This window comes from Cetorhinus maximus, chromosome 17 (assembly GCF_964194155.1).
Source record: "Cetorhinus maximus chromosome 17, sCetMax3.hap1.1, whole genome shotgun sequence".
Lineage (NCBI taxonomy): Eukaryota > Metazoa > Chordata > Chondrichthyes > Lamniformes > Cetorhinidae > Cetorhinus > Cetorhinus maximus.
The window spans coordinates 17,283,326-17,304,465 of NC_135895.1; the positions used below are offsets into that span (position 1 = coordinate 17,283,326).

A 21,140-nucleotide genomic window follows, 5' to 3' on the forward strand; every position below is an offset into this window, starting at 1 on the left:
CTTCTAACTATATCATTTTGGGAAAGACCCAGCAAAGACTAGGTTTTTCATGAAGGGATTGAATAAATAACAGAAGAAAAATTGAAAGTGGACAGAAAACTGACTGAGTCACTTGAAAATTTGTATATTTTTAGTAGCCCATTGTTTATCTAATGGTTTTAGATTTCCTGAATAAAACTAATAAATATAAAATATTTCCCAAGGTTTCATTTGAAAGTGCCAGACGACCAGTTTTAATGATTATGAATTTTAAAGTTTCACACTTGTTTCTGTTGGTAGTTTACACAAGCACCTTGTTGAACATTTGAATGCAGAGATAATACTGAACACCATAACTGATGTCAATGTTGCTTTGGAGTGGATACGATCAACATTTCTTTACATAAGAGCTCTTAAAAACCCAAACCACTATGGTAAGAATGAATGCTTCCTAACAAACAGAGTAGCACATTAGATGAAACATTGAGCAGAATTTTGCCTTTGATGGGCGGGCGGGCAACCGATCGCCGCTGCCGAAACGGGCCCCTCCGCCATTTTAAGTGGGCAGGCCTCAGCGGGCTGCCCGACAGCGCTTCCTGGGCTGGGGGGGGGGGGGGGTAGTAGGGATTCCCCAACTGTCAGAGTTTGCTCTTCCGCGCATGCGCACATCTCCCTGAGACAAAGTGCTGCCTCAGAGAGATCTCTGAAACTTTGTGAAACTCTAAAAATAGAAAAATAAAAAAATCTTTAACATGTCCCCCTCATGTGAAAATGTCACATGAGATGGGACATGTTAGTGAAGAACACAAACACTTTATTAAAAGTTTTTAAACCCAATATCAAACCTCATCCCGCCACTGGATGAGGTTTGTAAAAAAAAATTTATTACCCACCTGCCCGTTGGGCCCGTGCGCCGACCCGAAGTTCGCATGAGCCCTTCAAAATCCTGGTCGATTGGAGAGTTAATGGCCTTAACAAGGCCTTTAATTAATGGCGGGCGTGCGTCGCCGACCGAAATATCGGAATGCCGTGCGCTGACGTCGGGTCGCTCGCGCAACGTCAGCGTGTGACATTTTAAGCGCTGGCGTGTGGGCTCTGCCACCCGCATGCCAGCCAGAAGATTCTGCCCATTGTCTTTTCACTTCTTGGATTTGTGTTCAAATCTAATCCAGATTGATGAGATTAAAGTTCTGCCTGCCAGCTGTCATGGTCCAACGTACAATTAGTTTGGGAAATCTCAACCTAATTTGTAATGGATATAAATAAACTTCCTGCAGCATTATAGAAAGGCAATAAAAATGCTGCTTGTGGGAGATGGAAGAGACCATTCTGATAGAAAGGGGATATTATTCTGAAGTTGCAGTTGTCCTACTTTAAGATTGTCAGCAGGAATCTTATTCTCATCCAGCCTGTGCCATACTGGATCTGGGACTGCTGACAGGGAATGCAAAACATGGAAAAGTATTCCATATCCCTATATTAATGACTCTGATCATGATGAGCTCAAAAATAAAAAAACTTCCTCATTTGTTGGCCCAATAAACATAACTTGGTTTTTTTGCACCCTGGTCAAGTAATGGCTTTGTACACAACGGAGTAGGGGAGATTCATATAACCAGAACCACAATGGAGGATGCAATTTCATAAGGAGGTGATATCAATTTATTTTTAATAAGTACATTAACGTCTCTGTTAAAGTAACAGACCAAGAAATTTCAAATTAATGCATTAAACTAAAATACAACTAAGATTAATCCCAATAGATTTTAATTACGTTTTAGTAGTTAGTAAACCCCGTTCTCGCCGGGGTGGATTCAGGTCTTCCTTACCCGAACCATGGTGGAGGTCATGGCGCTGTGGGTCAGACCTGCCTTTGGGTAGAGAACTGAAGAATAATTATTAACTGTGACCGCCTCCTCCTGTTTCTTATGATCTATGATCTTATGACATACATACAAATTAATAATGAATATTTAAAATCATCAAAGAATGTAATGATTTCGAACATAACATCTTTATCTTTTCCGAGGTTTTGCTACTGGACTTGACAGAGCTGGAATTGAGGCAAAGTTGCAAGGTACTTATGTTACTTTTAACCCTTTCTTTCTAATTGAGACATATTGTAGGAGTCTCTACCATCTTGAAATACTTGAAACAAGCATCATTTGCAATTTAAGGGTGTAAAACTGACCATATTGGATCAGCCGCCCGTTAGACCTGCCCAATTTTCCTTTCCATTCAAGTTCTGCATTAGACCTATAGTTCCTTAGTTAAGAAATGTATCCTGGTTTTCAGCAATTCTATTATTTCATGTAATTTAGTGCTGACATTTAATTAGTTCTAATGACAGTAAAGAAAGTAATTCCATTTTATATGCAGGTGATAATTTTAAAATAAATTCATGTTATAAGTGGTTTTGTTGTGACTTGTTGATAAACATAGCAGCCTTGGCTCAATGGTAGCACCCGTGCCACTGAGTCAGGTTATGCATTCAAACCCCACTCCAGGGATTTGAATACCTAACCTGGTTGACACTTCAGTGCAGTAGTGAGGAAGCTGTGCTTCCTACACTACAACAATGACTATATTTTAAAGGTACTTCATTGGCTGTGAAGTGCTTTGGGACATCCTGAGGTCATGAAGGGAAGTATATAAATGCAAGCCCTTTCTTAAATATCACAATAGCTGATTGTGTCATTTCCTGGCATCATGCAGGAGGCTAAAATACACAACTTCTGTTTTTTCCATTATGAGAAAACATTGGTCTGGATTTCAACATGCTTGGTGTGTACCAGAAACACACATCGGAAAATTCCATAGTCCCACATGTTAATTCATTCTGAAGCCATTTGGTGAAGTAGGAAACCATACGCCAGTCCTTTACTTAATACTAGATTTATTACAGAATGCAACATTACAGCTGTCTGCCTCATTCCTAACCAATACCCAGTGTCCCAGAAGTGCCTCTTTATATAAGCTCAAAGTATTTATTCAATTAATGCCTCCCTTAACCTTAATATTTCAGTAAACATGCCATTAACACCACGCCTTTGATTTTCCAACCATTAGTCTTTGCAGACTTGTAACCATTTCCATCCTGCCCGCAAAACCCAGATCAAACTCAAGAAAGTTAAATATTCCTTTCAGAAGTATTGTTCTGGAAATCGTACTGGCACTGATAGAGGCTGGTAAAATGTGATTGAAAACCCATTCACAGAGTGATTTTAACCATCAGTACAAACCAATTTCACTTCAGGCCAACTCCACAGTGATATGAGGAAATTTTCTTGGGTCTGTACCTGAGCAAACTGGATTGCCTGAACTCAAATAAGATTTTAAAATCTTATGTATATTTCTCTGAAAGAACCTTCAGAATTTTCCTCCATTTGAATTAACAGAAAATTAGGTGGATTCTTTTTCTAGGCATGTGCTCAACCCACGCCTAATCTTCCAGCATTTGCTGCACATAGGTGATCTGGTTTGTCCAAGGACACACCCAGGAAAGTTTCTTATACAACGTATGTGCTGCCTGTATCTGAAATCACACCTGATCTGGTGCTGGAGCAAAGCTAAGTGGGACACTCGAGTTGATTTAGCCCTTTGCACCCAATTTATACATTTCAAGTTTAGCATCACTCTGGCCCAGATTTTCATCCCTGAGTCAGGTTTACCAAGTCAGCAGCTTTACCAGTTCAGCAAACTGACCTTTAAAAATGGCTATTCACACGTGGGAATTTCGGTTGGGGTGGGTTGAAACAGGAATCGGAGCAGGCGACTCCAGAACACATCCGCAAGCTGGGCGCAAGGCCTGCCTTGGTGCTTTGGCACTGTGTTTAAATATATATAAAAAATAATAAAACAAAAATCTTCCCTCACCCCCTCAGTCCCCTCACACACTTCGTATACCCCATTCATGCCAACCTATGTCAATTCATACCCACACCTTTCTCCCATGATCACCACACACCTATGTCAGCTTAGTTACCCTCTAGCCACCCCCCACCCCCCCAAATGGCCCTTCACACCCCTATGCCAACTTAATGTCTCTCTACCCACTTCCATTGCCCCATATCCCCTAAGGTAACATTGCCAACCCATGCCCCCACCATGCTTTGCCCTTACCCCTCCATGCCAACTTACCTATTATCCTTGGACAGTTCCTTAACAACTTTGACACTTGCTGGGTAACCTTTACAGGTTTGACATTCCCTGGATAGCTTTGACAGATTTGACTGGTTTAACACATCCTGTATAGCTTTGACAGCTGGACAGCTCCTTAACATTTCCTTGACAGCTGGGCACCTCTTTTACAGCTTGATAGTTTCAATGAATTTATGCATAAAAAATTCATAATCATGTTCAATTTTAACAATCCCAAAGGGTACCTTACCTCTCCATAAGAATCCACCAAGTTCAAACCTCCTCTTACCTTTTCTAACTCTGGGTTCCACACTCCTGTTCTTCCAAAATCCCACTTCAGAGGAGGCAGTTGGTGATTTAAACTGGCCAGCTGCCTCCTCGAATCACGCATGTGCGAGCCCTGGCCTGACTCTAATCCCTTCCCTGTGAAAATGAGAAATGCTGGGTTTGGGGGCTGGCCTTAGGATATTCAGCCATTTCTGGGATTTTTGCAATGACAGAGAGGCTCTTCGTCATGTCGAAAATCCAGGCCTCTGTTGCCATCAATGCTGAACTTGAAGTGCAAATTTACAATGAGCTAATTCTACAGCTTCTCTTTACCTGTGCCATCCATATGTGTTGATACAGTTTACAATAAGGATACTGGAGTGTAATTGTCTGACTTATAACTTCCTGTGTGTCATAACCTTTGATTTACAATGGACAACATCCAAAGTGCATTTACAGTACAAGTTAGCATCACCTGCAGAAGTTTCACTATGCACTGAAACTAGAGTTATTTAATAATTTGCTGTTTATGAATGTACTTTTAGTGTGGAGCTTGCTCACCAGGAGCACAAACAATACAGAAAAAAATGGGCTAATTTCTACTTTAATTTTTAAGCCGTGGAAATTAATAGATGAACATTGGGTGGGGCAGAATGGGTGACTGTACAGGGGCATGTGCCTGAATTTCATATATGTATTCCGATTGGGCAGGGCTCTGTCAGAGTCAGCTGATATGGTCTGTGGATTTTTGGACCACTATTTTCTTTGAAAGCTGAGCTGAGATCCATGTAGGAATGAAAATAGTTCATTTGTAAGATATTACAAACAGATCAGTCATGTGTAATAAAAAGTTTTTATTACTAAACAGAATTATGCTTGAAGAATTTGCATGCATTGTCTTCTATTGGTTTGATAAAAATGGATGAAGAGATCAATTTCAAGCCTACAGGTGAAAATATCTTTGCATACGTTCTGATAAATCTTTCTACTCTAAATTAACAGCATCATAACACTATCTATTATTGATATTGTAGTATGTTAACTTTTTCCTTTATATTTAATAGAAACTGGGAGACTAATGGCTCGTTATTGCATTGCTTTTGAAACAATGAAACTTTTCTACTTGGTCACTGGAAGTGAGACTTTAACTGAACTGGTAATTTGATAACTCATTTGAAACAACAGATAGAAAGTTTTAATTGAAGATCTAGAAATTATGTTGCATTTATTTCAAGTTGCACATTATTAAAATTCTAGGTGGATCTGACAAACATCTAAATGATTTTTCTGACCACAGTAAAATGCTATGATTGTTTGGGTAGGGTAGCACAGTGGTTATGATACTAGACTATTAATCCAGAGGCTCGGACTGATAATCTGGAGACATGAGTTCAAGTCCCACCATGGGACTTGGGAATTCAAACTCAGTTAATTAAGTAAATCTGGAATAAAAAGCTCGTATCAGTGGCCATGAAACCACTGGATTTTCACAAATCCACAACTGGTTCATTAATGTTATTTAGGGAAGGAAACCTCTTGTCTGTCCTATATGTGACTCAGAATTCACAGGAATGTGGTTAACTCTCAATTGCTCTCTGAGATGGCCTAGCAAGCCTAGAAGAAGAACCAACCCCAATTTTTCATTTGTTAATTTAAATGGAGGAGAATTGTGCAATTTCCTTTACAGGCGCATACTCCGATCCACAAGATTTTGAAGTAATATTTGTGTCCAGGCTATTGAGTGTAAAATAAATATTTGCAACCATCTTCAGCCAGAAGTGCCAAATGGATGATCCATCTCAGCCTCCTCCTGAGGTCCCCAGCAGCATAGATGCCAGTCTTCAGCCAATTTGATTCATTCCATGTGATATCAAGAAATGGCTGAAGGCACTGTATTCTGTAAAGGCTATGGGCCCTGATAACATTCGGCCAATAGTACTGAAAAGAATTGTGCTGCAGAACTAGCTGTGCCCCAAGCCAAGCTGTTCCAGTTCAACTACAACACTAGCATCTACCTGGCAATGTGGAAAATTGCCCAGGTATGTCCTGTCCATGAAAAGCAGGACAAATCCAACCCAGCTAAATACTGCACCATCAGTCTACTCTCAATCATGAGCAAAGTGTTAGAAGGAGTCAACAGTTCTTTTGAGCAGCAGTTACTCAACAATTACCTGCTCACTGATGCTCAGTTTGGTTTCCACCAGGGCCACTCAGCTGCTGACTTCATTACAACCTTGGCCCAAACTCCGAACTCAAGAGGCGAGGTGAGAGTGACTGCTCTGGATATCAAGGCAGCATTTGATAGAGTATGCCATCAAGGAGCCCTAGCAAAACTAGAGTTAATGGGAATCAGGGGAAAAACTCTCCACTGGTTGGAGTCATATCTAGCACAAAGGAAGATGGTTGTGGTTGTTGAAAGCCAATTATCTCAGTCCCGGACCTCGCAGCAGATGTTCCTCAGGGCAGTGTCCTAGGCCCAATCATCTTCAACTGCTTCAGCAATGACCTTCCCTCCATCATAAGGTCAGAAGTGGGGATATTCGCTGATTATTGCACAGTGTGCAGCACCATTTGCGACTCCTCAGATATTGAAGAAGACCATGTCCAAATGCAGCAAGACCTGGACAACATTCAGGCTTGGGCTGATAAGTGACAAGTAACATTCGCACCACATAAGTCCAGGCAATGACCGTCTCCAACAAGAAAGAATCCAACCATCTGCCCTTGACATTCAATGGTATTACCATCACTGAATCCCCCACTATCAACACCTTGGGGATTACCATTGACCAGAAACTGAACTGGACTAGCTTTATAAATACTGTGGCTACAAGACCAGATCAGAAGCTGGGGATTCTGCGGCGTGTAACTCACTTCCTGACTCCACAAAGTCATCCACCATCTACAAGACACAAGTCAGGAGTGTGATGGAATGCTCTCCACTTGCCTGGATGAGTACAGCCCCAACAACACTCAAGAAACTTGACACCATCCAGAACAAAGCAGCCCGCTTGATTGGCACTGCACCCACCACAATAAACATTCACTCTCTCCACCACTGACACAAGATGCACTTCAACTTACCAAGGCTCCTTTGACAGCACTGTCCAAATCCACGACCTCTACCACCTACAAGGACAAGGGCAGCAGACTCTGGGAACGCCACCATCTGCAAGTTCCCATCCAAACTACACACCATCCTGACCTGGAACTATATTGCTGTTCCTCCGCTATCGCTGGGTCAAAATCCTGGAACTCCCTCCCCCTAACAGTACTGTGGGTGTACCTACACAACTTGCACTGCACTGGTTCAAGAAGGCGGCTCACCACCACCTTCTCAAGGACAACTAGGGATGGGGAAGAAATGCTGGCCTAGCCAGCGATTCTCACTTCCGGTGAAAGAATAAAAGAGGAAAATAAGAGGAAAAGCTCCTCCTTATCATTGCAGTCAGTTTGAAATGAAACTGGTTTGTACTAACGCTAGTTACATAGAAATAAGGTCAGCGAAGTCTTGACCATAGTGATATAAAGAAATATTGAAAAAAGACCGAAAGTTGCAATGGAAAAATTGGTTGGAAGTGAGAAGCAACAGGGATTCCATATCAGCTGACAGGAGCAAAAGTCCAACATAATGACTAGCTAACAATTGGAAGCATTGTCTTGAAAGAGAGCATGATATGGAGCACTTAATTTGAGGTGTGAAAATAGGGACACTATTAAAAAGGGAAGTAGAAGAGAGTGATTTGGTATTATGTTTAAATAAAGGGTTGAGTTGTACGTGTCAATTTGAGCAAATTTTATACACGTTGTTGTTTCTGTCTGATGTTAAATGCTCTCGAACTTCCAATATTTTTGGAAAATTAAAGTAATTTTATTGATAGCTCCCTTTTTGTATAAAAGGAGAAACAGCTTGCAATTCACTGTCTTGTTTTCCAACCTGAATAATGTATGCCTGCAAGTAACGGTTATTGGGATATCAAAGCTTTAACATTTATTAACATTATTAAACAGCACAACTGGCATAATTAAAGTGCCGGATTAGGCTATTAGACCCCTTGCACTTGATCTGCCATTCAATTACGTTACGGCTGATCTGTATTTGAACTCCATTTACCTGTATCTATATGTTACATGTGAACATCACAATAAATTTAATATGATGAAATTCTGTTTTAGTTGTTGTTAATGTATCTTTTGAGCTGAATTGATTCCCATGGTATGAGCCACCTGTGAAAAATTATATGTTTTCAGCTGCAGTCAACATTTGGCTTGGAAATATAATCAAAGTTTATTTCTGATGATATTTAACATCTCACATTATACTTGGTACAATAGGTCACATTAATCTGCAACTGCAAGGAATTTACTGATATTCAACTAAGAGTAAATGAGAAGAAGATTCTTAACACACTGAACAAAGACAAGAATAGAATTACCATCAGGTAATGCTAGTCATGTTGTTTGGAACTGCAAGGAGATGTGCAGCTAACTGTAAATGAAAAAAATACTTTTAACATACTAAAGACAGGAATTAACGCCAGGTGACATTGGCCACATTACTTAAAAGAAACTTCAGAACGGTTATTGCTTTTGCATAACTAAGCAAGCTTTAACAAGTCACAAGAGAGTATTCCATGAGTAACTTATTTATAACTGCTTTACTGGTGTCTTTAGTTTTGCCAGTCTTGTAACGTTTTGTTACAGTTTGCCACCTTAAATCTTAAATTTTCAGGTGACACAGAGCTTGGAAGTGACAAGAATAGCGATAGACTTCAAGAGGACATAGGCTGGGAAAATGGGTGGTCACATGGCAGAAGAAATTCACCCCAGGAAAGCGAGAGGTGATTTTGTTAGAAAGGATGAAGAGAGACAATGCACTTTGAATGGGGGTCCAAGAAAGAAACCAAGGGCTGTTTGTGCACAATCTTTGAAAATGGCAGAACAGGTTAACAAAGTAATTGATAAAGCATATGGGATGCGGAGCTTTATAAACACAGGCATGGAGTACAAAAGCCAAGAAGCTGTGCTGATCCTATATAAAACACTAGTTCAGTCTGAGATGGAGTATTGTATCCAATTCTGACCATCAAACTTTAGCAAGGACATGAAGACTTTGGTGATGGCACGGAAAAGATTTACTTAGGATGGTTCCAAGAATGCGGAATTACATTTATATAAATAGGCTGGAGAAGCTGGAACTGTTCTTAGAGCAGAGAAGGCTAAGTGGAGATTTGATAGCAGTGTTTAAAATTATGACAGATTTAGATGGAGTTTATTTAGAGAAACTGTTTCCAATGGCTGAAGGCTTAATAACTAGAAGGTACAGACCCAAGGTGAGTGGCAAAAGAACCAGAGGTGACTTGAGGAAAAATCTTCTTATGCAATGTGCATTTAGAATGGGTGGGTACAAATTCAATCATAGCCTTCAATAAGAAACTGAATAAATATTCAAAGGAGAAAGTAATTGCAGGAATATGAGGAAAGGGCAGGACTAACTGGATTGCTCTTCTAAAGACCCAACGCAGAGTCAATGGACTGAATGGCCTCCTCTTATGCTGTTGTACTATTCTATGGTTATGTAAGAATGATTTTACACAGGTGCGGCTTTAGCAGATGATGTGCATGTGGACCATCTTCACAGCAGTTGGTTTTTGTAATGTGGTTAAATCTGGGAAAAATAATTCCTGATGCCATTTTTCTGGCCTGGAGTTGAATCTCCAGATGTAATTTGATAAAAAAAACAATTTCATTGAGATTTTACAAGTTTTGAGAACATGCCATTCGGTACTTATTACAAACTCCTAAAAACTAATTTGACACATATTGCAAAGTTTAGAGCTTCTTTGAATGCTTTGATATATGGCTGACCTTTGAAAACAGAAAAATGTATAATCAACTGCAGCCTGTTTTACATAGAATAAGGTTAGGTTTCATTTTTTGCGCAATTTGGAATTCTCTGTGGTCTGTTGCCGGCTACTTTGTTAAATGGTGTTTTGTAGTTTTATAATATATTTCTATTATTACAAACTCAAAACTATGGAAAACTGCTGTTAAATGAGAAAAAAAATTCGTAAGGGTTGTGTGATCTGGTGGAAGTGACATACTGAAAAAGATGAACTGATCATGATGTTGTCACAGTGTGCTAAATTTTATATTATTAGAGCCTAGAAATTGGTTCCTTCCAATGTCAGGTTTGAACTCAGCAGCATAGGTGATCTGCTGTGCTGAAACTGATGAGCAAGAGAACTTCACAACATCGAACTTCCTGCATCATCAGGACATGATCGATACTTTGGATGCCAATCATGCCCCAGGAGGCAGTGCATCAGTTACAGAAAGTGAAAATCAGCCCATTGGAATGCCAGCACCGAACATATTATAAGAACTGGTGGGGTTGGGAAGAATTGGGAGGGTGGGATGAACAGTATCTGGTGGCAACCCGCAGTGTTAATATGGAGTCGCAAGGAGGACCCCTACTGCTCTGGCTCCACGTGCAGGTAAGTAGACTTTTTTGTTGGTTATGTCCAGAAATCCCTTTAAAGTCCACTAGTTTTTCTACTGTATGCCTTAAAAAAAATGTCCGCAGCATACATGTCACATCTATCACAAACCTATTTTAGAAATGGGCCTGAAGTAGATATTAGGCCAACTATTGTCTATTTCAGGTAGACACCCTGAATGACTAGATGGCACCCTGAACAATATTGTGTACGGTGTACACCTGGCGCAGAATGAATGCATGCAGAATGATAGAGAACAGGCACTGTGCAATCCACTTTCTAGAATTAAATGATAGATTTTGACTATAAGATATTAATAGGCAAATCCTGTTTAACTAACTTACTTGAGTTTTTGATGAGGTAACAAAGAGGATTAAAGTTGGCTGAGTGACAGGAGACAGAATAGAGACGAGTGATTGCTTTTTCAGACTGGAATAAGGCATTACAAGGGTTTCCCCAGGGGTTAGTACTAGGACCATTGCATTTCTTGATGTATAATAATGACCTAGGCTTGGGGACAGGGCATAATTTCAAAATTTGTGGATGGCACAAAACTTGAAAGTATTATGAACTGTGTGGAGGACATTGATAGCAGTAGACTTCAAGAGGAAATAGGCTGGCAGAATGGACAGACAGGTAGCAGATGCAATTTAATGCAGAGAAGTGTGAAGTTATACATTTTAGGAGGACGAATAATGAGATGCAAAATAAAATAATTCTATAGCAAGTGCAAGAACGTGTACCTGGGGGTATATGTGCACAAATCGTTGAAGGTGGCACAGCAGGTTCAGATAGTGATTAAAAAGGCATATGGGATTCTGGACTTTTATAAATAGAGGCATGAAATACAAAAGCAAGGAAGTTATGATGAACCTTTAGAAAACATTAGTTTGTCCTCAACTGGGGTATTGTATCCAATTATGAGCACTGCACTTTAGGAAAGATGTTAAGGTTTTAGAGAGGTTGCAGAACAGTTTACAAGAATGGTTCCAGGGATGAAGGACATCAGTCACATGGATAGATTGCAGGGACTGGGATTGTTCTCCTTAGTGGAGAGAAGGTTTAGAGGAGATTTGATAATAGTGCTCAAAATCATGAGGGGTCCATGAGGGAGAATCTGCTCCTGTTGGTAGAAGGGTTGAAAACCAGCGGAGACCAATTTAAAGTGATTGGCAAAAGAAGCAACAGTGAGATAAGGAAAAATATTTTCCCACAGTGAGTGGTTAGAATCTGGAATCCAGTGCTTGAGAGTGCGTTGGAGGCAGATTCAATCATGGTTTTCTAAAGGAAATTGGATTATCACCTGAGGAGTAAGGATTTGCAGGGCTATGGGGAAAGGCGAGAGAGTGGGATCAGCTGAGTTGCTCTTGCAGAGAGCTAGCATGGACCTGGCTTGCTGAGTGGCCTCCTTCCGTGCTGAAACCATTCTATGATTCTATAACAGTGCAGTCATATTTTCCCTATGATAGATGGATGTTTTTATAGTTAAAACACTGCCCCATGGTTGTACTGATCTTTCCTCTGATTCAATTAACACAGGTTCCCTATAGAAGGAAAGATTAAAACAAATGAAATGAAAGTGAATTGGTAAGAGAGTTTACAATCACAATGTTTATTTAACAGCAGCTTTGACATATTGCTTAGGTTTAGGTGTTCATAATTTGCTAAATCACTTGTACCTGATGGTAACAATGCTTGATTCACAGTTTAAAAATGATCAGTTAAGGTTTTCAGCTCAGAGTTGTCAAATGCACATCAGATTTGGAACACACTGGTAGCTCTTGTGCCATTGTGCACAGTTTCTTAGAGGATACACTGTGGTGGATTTAACTCATGGCAGCTCCCTGGTGGGATATCATACTGGCAAGTTAACTTCCCACCTGCCAGTGGCAAATGAAGCTTGGATATAATGACCAGTAACCTGTTCCCACCAGATTGAGCAGATTCAAGGCAGCTTATTGAACTACAATATTACTGAAAGCTGAACACACCATGAGTGGAGTGTCTGAAATTCTGAAATACCTGCCTAATGGAGAGGCTAGTAATTGTGGAGAAGGCTGGCCATTCTCCCAAAAATTAGGTTTTTGATGTCTTAACTGCAATCTTTATAAGGGTAACATGAAAAAAGACAAATCTTTTTCAAAATATTCAGGGGTCCAAAGTCCAAGTGGGTGTTCTTTCCACTGGCTGAAAGGCATGTATAGGTCCTCTCATGGCCTACCAGCCCTCCAGTGGATTCCCAGCTATGTCTGTTCTGATACAACTATCCTTGTTTGGAATTGATCAGTTTCTTCTCCAAACATGCTACTGCCCCGCCCCTATCCCTGCACTTCCACCGCCCCCCACCCCAACCTCCCCCACGTTGTTGCCCTGCATTTCCCCCCACTGCAGAAACTGCAGAGGTACATCACACTTCAGGGCTTTATAATTCACTTGGTTTGTCACTTTCTCAGTGCATACTGACTGTTATAAACTAGGTTATTGTTATATAGATGACCTTCAAGTTCGCTCCTGAAAATCAATTCCATTATTTTACATAAAATGGAAGTAAGACGAATGTGCCTGTGATTGCCTGTGTTGGTTTCGTTACACCTTTTCAACACTGGCACTACATTAGCTTATTTCAAAACTTTTGATACTTCCCTAGTATCCATTGATTCCAACATAATGATTCAATGTTTTGCAAAAGTCAAACATTGCATTGCATATAAACAGAAATACAATACAAAGCTGCAATTAAAAATTGTGAAACTTGTATGAAAACTAACTACTGCTGAAACCAGGATCTTGCTAAAAGCTTCCTCAAACACTGGAATTGGAATTAAAGGTGTCGGTTTAATTACTGTTTGAAGGTTTTCCTATCACTTGACAAGTGTGGCATGTTTGACAGAATTTAACTACATCTTTCTGTAGTCCAGGGCAATAGAAATGTTTTTGTATCTTAGATTGAGTTTTCCTAATTTCCAAATGTCCAGCCATTGCGATTTCATGAGCCACTCTTAAAATTTCATCCCGGTACCCAGATAGTATCACTACTTAGTGTACTATCGCCCACATTTCATCTTCTGGGACATGAGGTGGTCTCCATTTCCTCATTAACACATTGGGTGGAATTGTCCCAGATTTGCACTAAGTGCGGTAGCAGGTGGGAAAAAGGATCTTTTACCTGCTGGCTGCAATGGTGGATTTTCACGCCATATCGTCCCAGCGCCGCCTCATTAATTATGCACCCCGGGAACAACACGATTTTGATGGTGGACGGGCTCTCATTCATCCACCGCACCATTACCTCACTGCTTCATCATGCCAGGTGCCATATTTAAAGTGCAGCTGTGCGCACACTTCTCAGCGCTTCAAGACCAGGACTGCTGCACAGAAGACATGGCCCAGAGAAGCAAGAAGACTGCAGCCGCCCCCTACACAGCCACCCTGGTTTAATGATGCATCCCTCGAGCACATTCTGGATGCAATGGAAACCTGCCGTGATGTCTGCTACCCCCACTCTTGGCGAAGGCCAGCAAGCAAGGTCACCAATCCAGCATGGGAGGCAGCAATGGTCAGCACCAGTGTCCTGCAAAAGAGGACAGCCACCCAAGGAATGATCTCATCAGATCCACTCTCCTCATCACTCTCAACTCGAATACTCTCAAACCCATCACACATCCAGAGAGATCTCACACCTCAAGGGACAACTGCCCCCTCCCTTGTGGGACCTTCTACATACTGGCTTCAAAAGCTCTCCTGAATGTATTTTAAGAATTCCGCTCCCTCTAAACCTATCACACTATGACTAACCCAGTTAATGTTGGGGAAGTTGAAATCCGCCACTATTACTACCCTATTATTTTTACACTTCTCTGAAATTTGCCTACATATCTGCTCTTCTATTTCTCTCTGACTATTTGGGGGCCTATAATACACTCCCAGCAATGTGATTGCTCCTTTTTTGCTTTTCAGTTCTATCCATATGGCTTCACTTGAGGAGCCTTCTAAGATGTCATCCCTCCTTACTGCTGTAATTGATTCCTTGATCAATATTGCAGTACCCCTCCTCTTTTGGGTAGGTCATTTTTTAAAAATGTTTTTTTAAAGGACAGGAAGGAAGGGGGAATGCTATATTCAGGGGGTGCCCTTTGCAGATGAGGGACCCCCCCCACACAATGATAGTACCTGCCCCTTCCTTCCTACCCACCTACTCTCCAAAGAACACCCTCTCAACCCCTGCCACCCTCCCTAAACTGGCCAAACCCTCCTCGGCCAATACCCCGGACGTACCTCATTCTGGGATCCATTGGGCCGCAGCCTTGGGACTGGTTGCAGTCCTGGCAACGCCTACTTCTGAGCTCTTGGTACTGCTGGAGCTCCTGGCCAATCTGATTGGCTGGCTGCTCCTGAGGGTGAGACTTCCTCCCCAGTGACAGGCGGATGTCCCACTGTTAGACAGTTTCGCCTGCCCACAGCGCGTTATGGGGCAGTCTTGCACAGTGCATTAATGCCATAATTGGCAATGTTCTTTTTAGAATAGCGTTATAAAGCAAATAAATTAGAAATGTACATAATCACATTTTTTTAAGTTCAAGAGCTACACACCTACTGAATAAATTATTAAAATCTTCCACACATCCAACTGTGGTTATTGTAATTGTAATTGCTTGACTATTATTTGCTTTACCTTTTCAAAAAGTTTTTTAATTTTTACTTTATATGGAATATGTTTCCTCTTTTACAGCTTAATTCAAGCCCAGCTAGGATGTATTCCAGTTCAAGAATTTACTTTAACTCAAGACATAGCCAAAATATTTAAGTGTGGCGTGAGAGTCACCAAATGTAAGCACCGTATAGTGTTTCTTTCCTAACCGTTGATTGAACAGGGATTAAACACACAATATTGGATTTCCACTATCATTAAGCATAAATACTAATCGGTAATAATGGTATTATGTAATTCATTATGAATATGTACAAGTTAGTGGTTTTTAAGAGCAATCTTTTAAATTAGGTAGTTTTTCTCCACTGAATAAGTTTATTTACTGGCTCTAAACTATTGAAAAGTATAAGTGGAAATTAGATATTGAAATTGAAAATAGATTAATTTGTTGCATCCTTACTACTGACATTAATGGTTTTGAAGGAATTTTAGGTTTGTCGTAAGAGAATTAAATATTCCCTGTGTCACTTAATTCAATATTTTATTAATAGGTCTTTCAGAATTACTTATGCAACAAGAAAAGAAGAACTTTTTAGCACTGTTGAACGCAGTAATTTTAGCCAAATGTTTTAGGGCTAAACTTTGGGAGAACTCTACTTATGTCTCCAGACAACTTGAAAAGATTGGTAAATATCTATCAGTATTTGATGTGCTATTAGGTAGGTTATTATTCTTTTGCTTATTTATAGGATGTACTTCATAGAGTTTTCTTCAAAGTAAAAGTAAGGTCATTAGTTTGTGTTTAGGTCTCTCGTCTTTATTCTCTCTTTTTCTTAAAAATAGCTAGTTAAGTATAAGACCGATACTAGTGTAAAAAAAAATTACAATTAAGTGTAAAGAGTGGGGGATTCTTCAAGTGTAAAGAGCAGGGATACTAGAGTAATTAATTAATAAATTAAATTAAATACAATAGTGATGGCAGGATGGGTGAGGTGTTGCTGCTGCAGCATGTGGGTTGCTGGATACCAAGGTGATCCAGAGCAAACACATCTGGAGTAAGTGTTTGCAGCTTGAGGAATTTTGGATCCGAGTTGAGGAGCTGGAGTCCAAGCTGCAGACTTTGCGCCACATCAGGGAGTGGGAATGTTACCTGGACACTTTGCTCCAGGAGGCGGTCACACCGCTTAGATTAGGTAATTAAAATTTGGTCTGTGATCAGGGACAGGAGGGTGTGACTGCATGTGATGTAGATATGGGGACCCAGGGGGTAGCTTTCGAGGAGCCTTGGTCCCTGCATTTGCCCAACAGTTACGAGGTTCTTGCAAGCTGTGTGGACGAGAGCGGGGACTGGGGGGAGGATGAGCGAACTGCAGATGGCACAGTGGTGCAGGGAGCCATTCAAGTGGGGGGAGGAAATAGGAATATAGTAGTGGTAGGGGACAGCATAATTAGGAAGATAGATACTGTTCTCTGCAGCCATGAATGTGAGTCCCAAAGGCTGTGTTGCCTGCCTAGTGCCAGGCTTGAGGACATCTCCTCAGGGCTGGAGAGGAACTTGGAGTGGGAGGGGAGGGATCCAGTTGTCGTCACCCACGTTGGCACCAATGACATCGATAGGACAAGAAAGGAGGTTCTGCTGAAAGAATTTGAACAGTTAGGAGCTAAATTAAAAAAACAGAACCTCCAAGGTAATAATCTTGGGATTACTACCTGAGCCAAGGGCAAACTGGCATAGGGTAAAAAAAGCCAAGGATTTAAATGCATGGCTCTAAGATTGGTCTGGGAGGAATGAGTTTCAGTCACTAGCACCAGTACTGGGATAGAAGGGAGCCGTTCCGGTGGGACAGGCTTCACTTAAACCATGCTGGGACTAATGTCTTGGCGAATCGAATAACTAGGGCTGTAGAGAGGGCTTTAAACTAAGTAGAGCGGGAAGGGTTCTGGAGATGGGATACGTAAACTTACAAAGCAAAAGGATATGGCAACATTGCAGGGTAGCTATTTAGGTAATGAATCCAGAGTATGACAGAAAAGGGCAGAGTGTACAAACATAAAAACGCAGCAGAAAATAGGGTCGAAAGGGGGAAAAATGGTAAAAAGGCAAAATTAATGGCTCTTTACTTAAATGCACGTAGTTTTTGGAACAAGATGAATGAATCAACGGCACAAATAGAGGTTAATGGGTATGATCTTATAGCCATTATGGAGACATGGTTACAAGGAGATCAAAGCTCGGAACTAAATATTCAGGGGTATGTGACTTTTTGAAAGGAAAGGATGGTGGGGTAGCTTTGTTAGTATGAGATGGACTAAGTACAATAGCAAGAAATGATCTTGGATTGGAAGATGTAAAATCCATATGGGTTGAGGTAAGAAATAACAAAGGGAAGAAGACACTGGTGGGAGTAGTCTATAGGCCCCCTAATGGTAGCTACACTGTAGGACTGAGAATAAATCAGGAGATAATAAGGGCATGTAAAAAAGGCAGTACATTAATCATGGGTGACTCTAACCTACATGTGGATTGGGAAGATCAAATTGGCAGAAGTAGCCACGAGCAAGAATTCATAGTGATTTGAGGACAGTTTCCTAGAACAATATGTTGTGGATCCAACCAGGGATCAGGCTATTTTGGATTTGGTAATGTGTAATGAGGCAGATTTAATAGATGATCTCAGAGTAAAAGATCCCCTAAGAAACAGCGGCCATAACATGGTAGAATTTAGCATTCATTTTGAGAGTGAGAAACTTGGGTCGGAAACAACTATGCTAAACTTAAATGAGGGTAATTACAAAGGAATGAGGGCAGAGTTGGCTGGAGTGGACTGGGAAAGGAGTTTAGCAGAAAAGACGGTTGATGAACAATGGCAGACGTTTAAGAAAATAGTTCATGACTCACAACAAAGATATATCCCAGTGAGGAAGAAAGATTCAAGGAAGGGGATAAACCAACCATGGTTAACCAAGGAAGTTAAGGATAGTATCAAATCGAAAAAAAACATAAAACGTGGCAAAGGTTAGTGGTAAGCCAGAGGATTGGGGAAGTTTTAAAAACCAACAAAAGATGACCATGTTGAACACCACTTTCCCTTACTCAGTAGATGAATCAGTACTCCACCACTTTGAAGAAGCACTGAGGGTGGCAAGGGCAAAGAATCTCTTTTGGGTGGGGAATGTAAATATCTAGCCAAGCTGACCGAGTCCTAAAGGACATATCTGCCAGACTGTGTCTGTGGCAGGTGGTGAGGGAATCAACAAGAAGGAAAAATCTTCTTGACCTTGCCCTCACCAATCTACCTGTTGCAGATGCATCTGTCCATGACTTACAGGTGGATGTGACCACCGCACAGTCCTTGTGGATACGAAATCCTGTCTTCATACAGAGGATACCCTCCATCGTGTTGTGTGGCACTCCAACCGTGCTAAATGGAATGACCCAGAACAGATTTAAGCAGCTCAAAACAGGGCATCTGTGAGGCGCTGTGGGCCATCAGTAGCAGAATTATATTCAACCACAATCTGTAACCTCATGACTTGGCATATCCCTCACTCTGGTTAATGCTGCCCACCCCTCTTGATCTAACCCTATCAGCGTGCACTTTTTCCCTCATCTGCTTCTCCATAAATGCATCGATGCTATTTGAATCAACTCTTCCTTGTGGCAATGCCTTTCACACTCTTCGGGTAAAGAATTTTTCCAAACTTCCCTGTTGGATTTATGAGTGACTGTCTTATATTTATGGCCTCTAATTTGGGGGGTCTCTCACAAGTGGAAACATTTTCTCCACATCTATCAAACCTTTTCATTATCTTAACCTGTGCAATATTCTCTAATGCTTATAATGTTCATCATTGTGAATCTTTTTTGCACCTTCTCCAATGTCTCTATGTACTTTACATAGTATATAGACCAGAACTGTATGCATTTCTCCAAGTGTAGTCCAACTAAGGTTCTATGTAGATTTAACATGACTTCCCTATACAGGTTTAGCATGACTTTCCATTGAAGTATCTTTAGCACCCATCACCTGAAGTGGCTTGGCATTGCCACCACTGACCTGACTTGACTGAGGCCTCAAGGACATAGCTGACAAAACAGGCTTGTGGCTATTTGACCTCGCCTTTACCAGTTTACACATTGCAGATCTGACTATGCTAGCATTGGCTGGGTAACCACATAGTCCTCGTGGCACCCATATAGAAGGCATCTTCTATCATGTTGTGTGGTACTTCCAGTATGCTAAGTATAGATTAAAGAGTAATTATCTAGATTCTAGCAGTTCAAAACTAGTCATTCAAGAGGTGTTGTGAGCCGTCAGCTGTGCCAGAGTTGTATGCAGCTACAATCTACAACCTAATGACCTGGCATATCCCTCAATCCTCTGGCACCATCAAGCTAAGTAACCAACCCTGGTTCAAAGAGGACTGTAGGAAAGCATGTCAGCAACAGCACCAGGTATACTTGAAAAAGAGGTATTAATCTGGTGAACATTCAACACAGGATTATAAACATGCTAAACATCAGAAGCAGAATGCTGTAGGCAGAGTTAGTGATGTCATAACCAATGGATCAAGTCAAAGCACTGCACTCTTGCCAAATCCTGAAGTAAACAATTAAATAATTAATAACAAGGCTGAAGAATTTGCAAGCATCTTTCTATGTAAATGGCCAGTGGAAGATCCTTTTCTGCCTCCTTTTGAAGTCTGCATTATCACAGATGCCAGTCTACAGCCAATTTAATTCACTTCACATAACTTCAAGGCAGCATTTGACCAACTGTGGTACCAAGGAGCCTTAGTAAAACTGAATTCCGTAGAGATCAGGGATAACTATACAGTGGATGGAATTATGTCTGTCACAAAGGAAGATGCTTGTGCTTGTTGGAGACCAATCATCTCTGCGCTGCTGCAGGAGTTCCTCAAGGCTGCGTCTTAGGTCCAACTATCTAGCTGTTTCATTAATTACTTTCCATCTATCATAAGGTCAGATGTAAAGCCGTTCACTGATGTTTATACAGTGCTAAGTTCTATTCACAATTCCTCCGAGAATGAAGTAGTCTGTGATCATATGCAACAAGGTTTGGACAATATGAAGACTTGCTAATAAGTTGCCAGTAATATCACTGCCACCCAAGTGTCAGGCAATGACTGCCTCCAACAAGAGAGAGTCTAATCACTTCTCCTTAACATTTATTGGGTCCTCCCATCCCCCCATCAACATTCTGGGGATCTCAATTGCCTAGAAACTCAAATTGACCAGTGACATAAATGCCATAGCTACCAGAACAGGCCAAAGGCTGAACATGCTAAGGCAGATGGCTCATCTATTCCCAAAACCTTCCCATCATCATAAAACACAAGGTGGAATACGGTGGAACATTCTCCAATTGCCTGGACAGGTGCAGCTGCAAAAATACTCAAGAAGCTGGACATCATCCAGCACAAAAAGTATTGATTTGTTAGCTGTTTAGGTGAGTACCAAAGAATATTGTGGACACACTCTGATACCTCACCAAAGTAATTATTTTTCTTGTGTGAAAGAATAATCAGTGTCCACAGGCTTTCCAACAGAATTACAGCCAAACCCAATCTAGTTCTCATCTGAC

General features: G+C 40.9%; 1 protein-coding gene across 1 annotated transcript in view; it reads left to right on the forward strand.

Annotated features, from left to right (window-relative positions):
• Positions 1–21,140, forward strand: part of hfm1 (helicase for meiosis 1) — a 109,686-nt gene that overhangs the window by 31,258 nt on the left and 57,288 nt on the right. The window contains exons 16-23 of the mRNA XM_078561898.1: positions 280–413; positions 2,009–2,056; positions 5,255–5,335; positions 5,451–5,542; positions 8,722–8,828; positions 12,426–12,473; positions 15,616–15,713; positions 16,086–16,220. Coding sequence (XP_078418024.1) covers positions 280–413; positions 2,009–2,056; positions 5,255–5,335; positions 5,451–5,542; positions 8,722–8,828; positions 12,426–12,473; positions 15,616–15,713; positions 16,086–16,220 — 743 coding nt within the window. The remainder of the gene's footprint in view (positions 1–279; positions 414–2,008; positions 2,057–5,254; positions 5,336–5,450; positions 5,543–8,721; positions 8,829–12,425; positions 12,474–15,615; positions 15,714–16,085; positions 16,221–21,140) is intronic.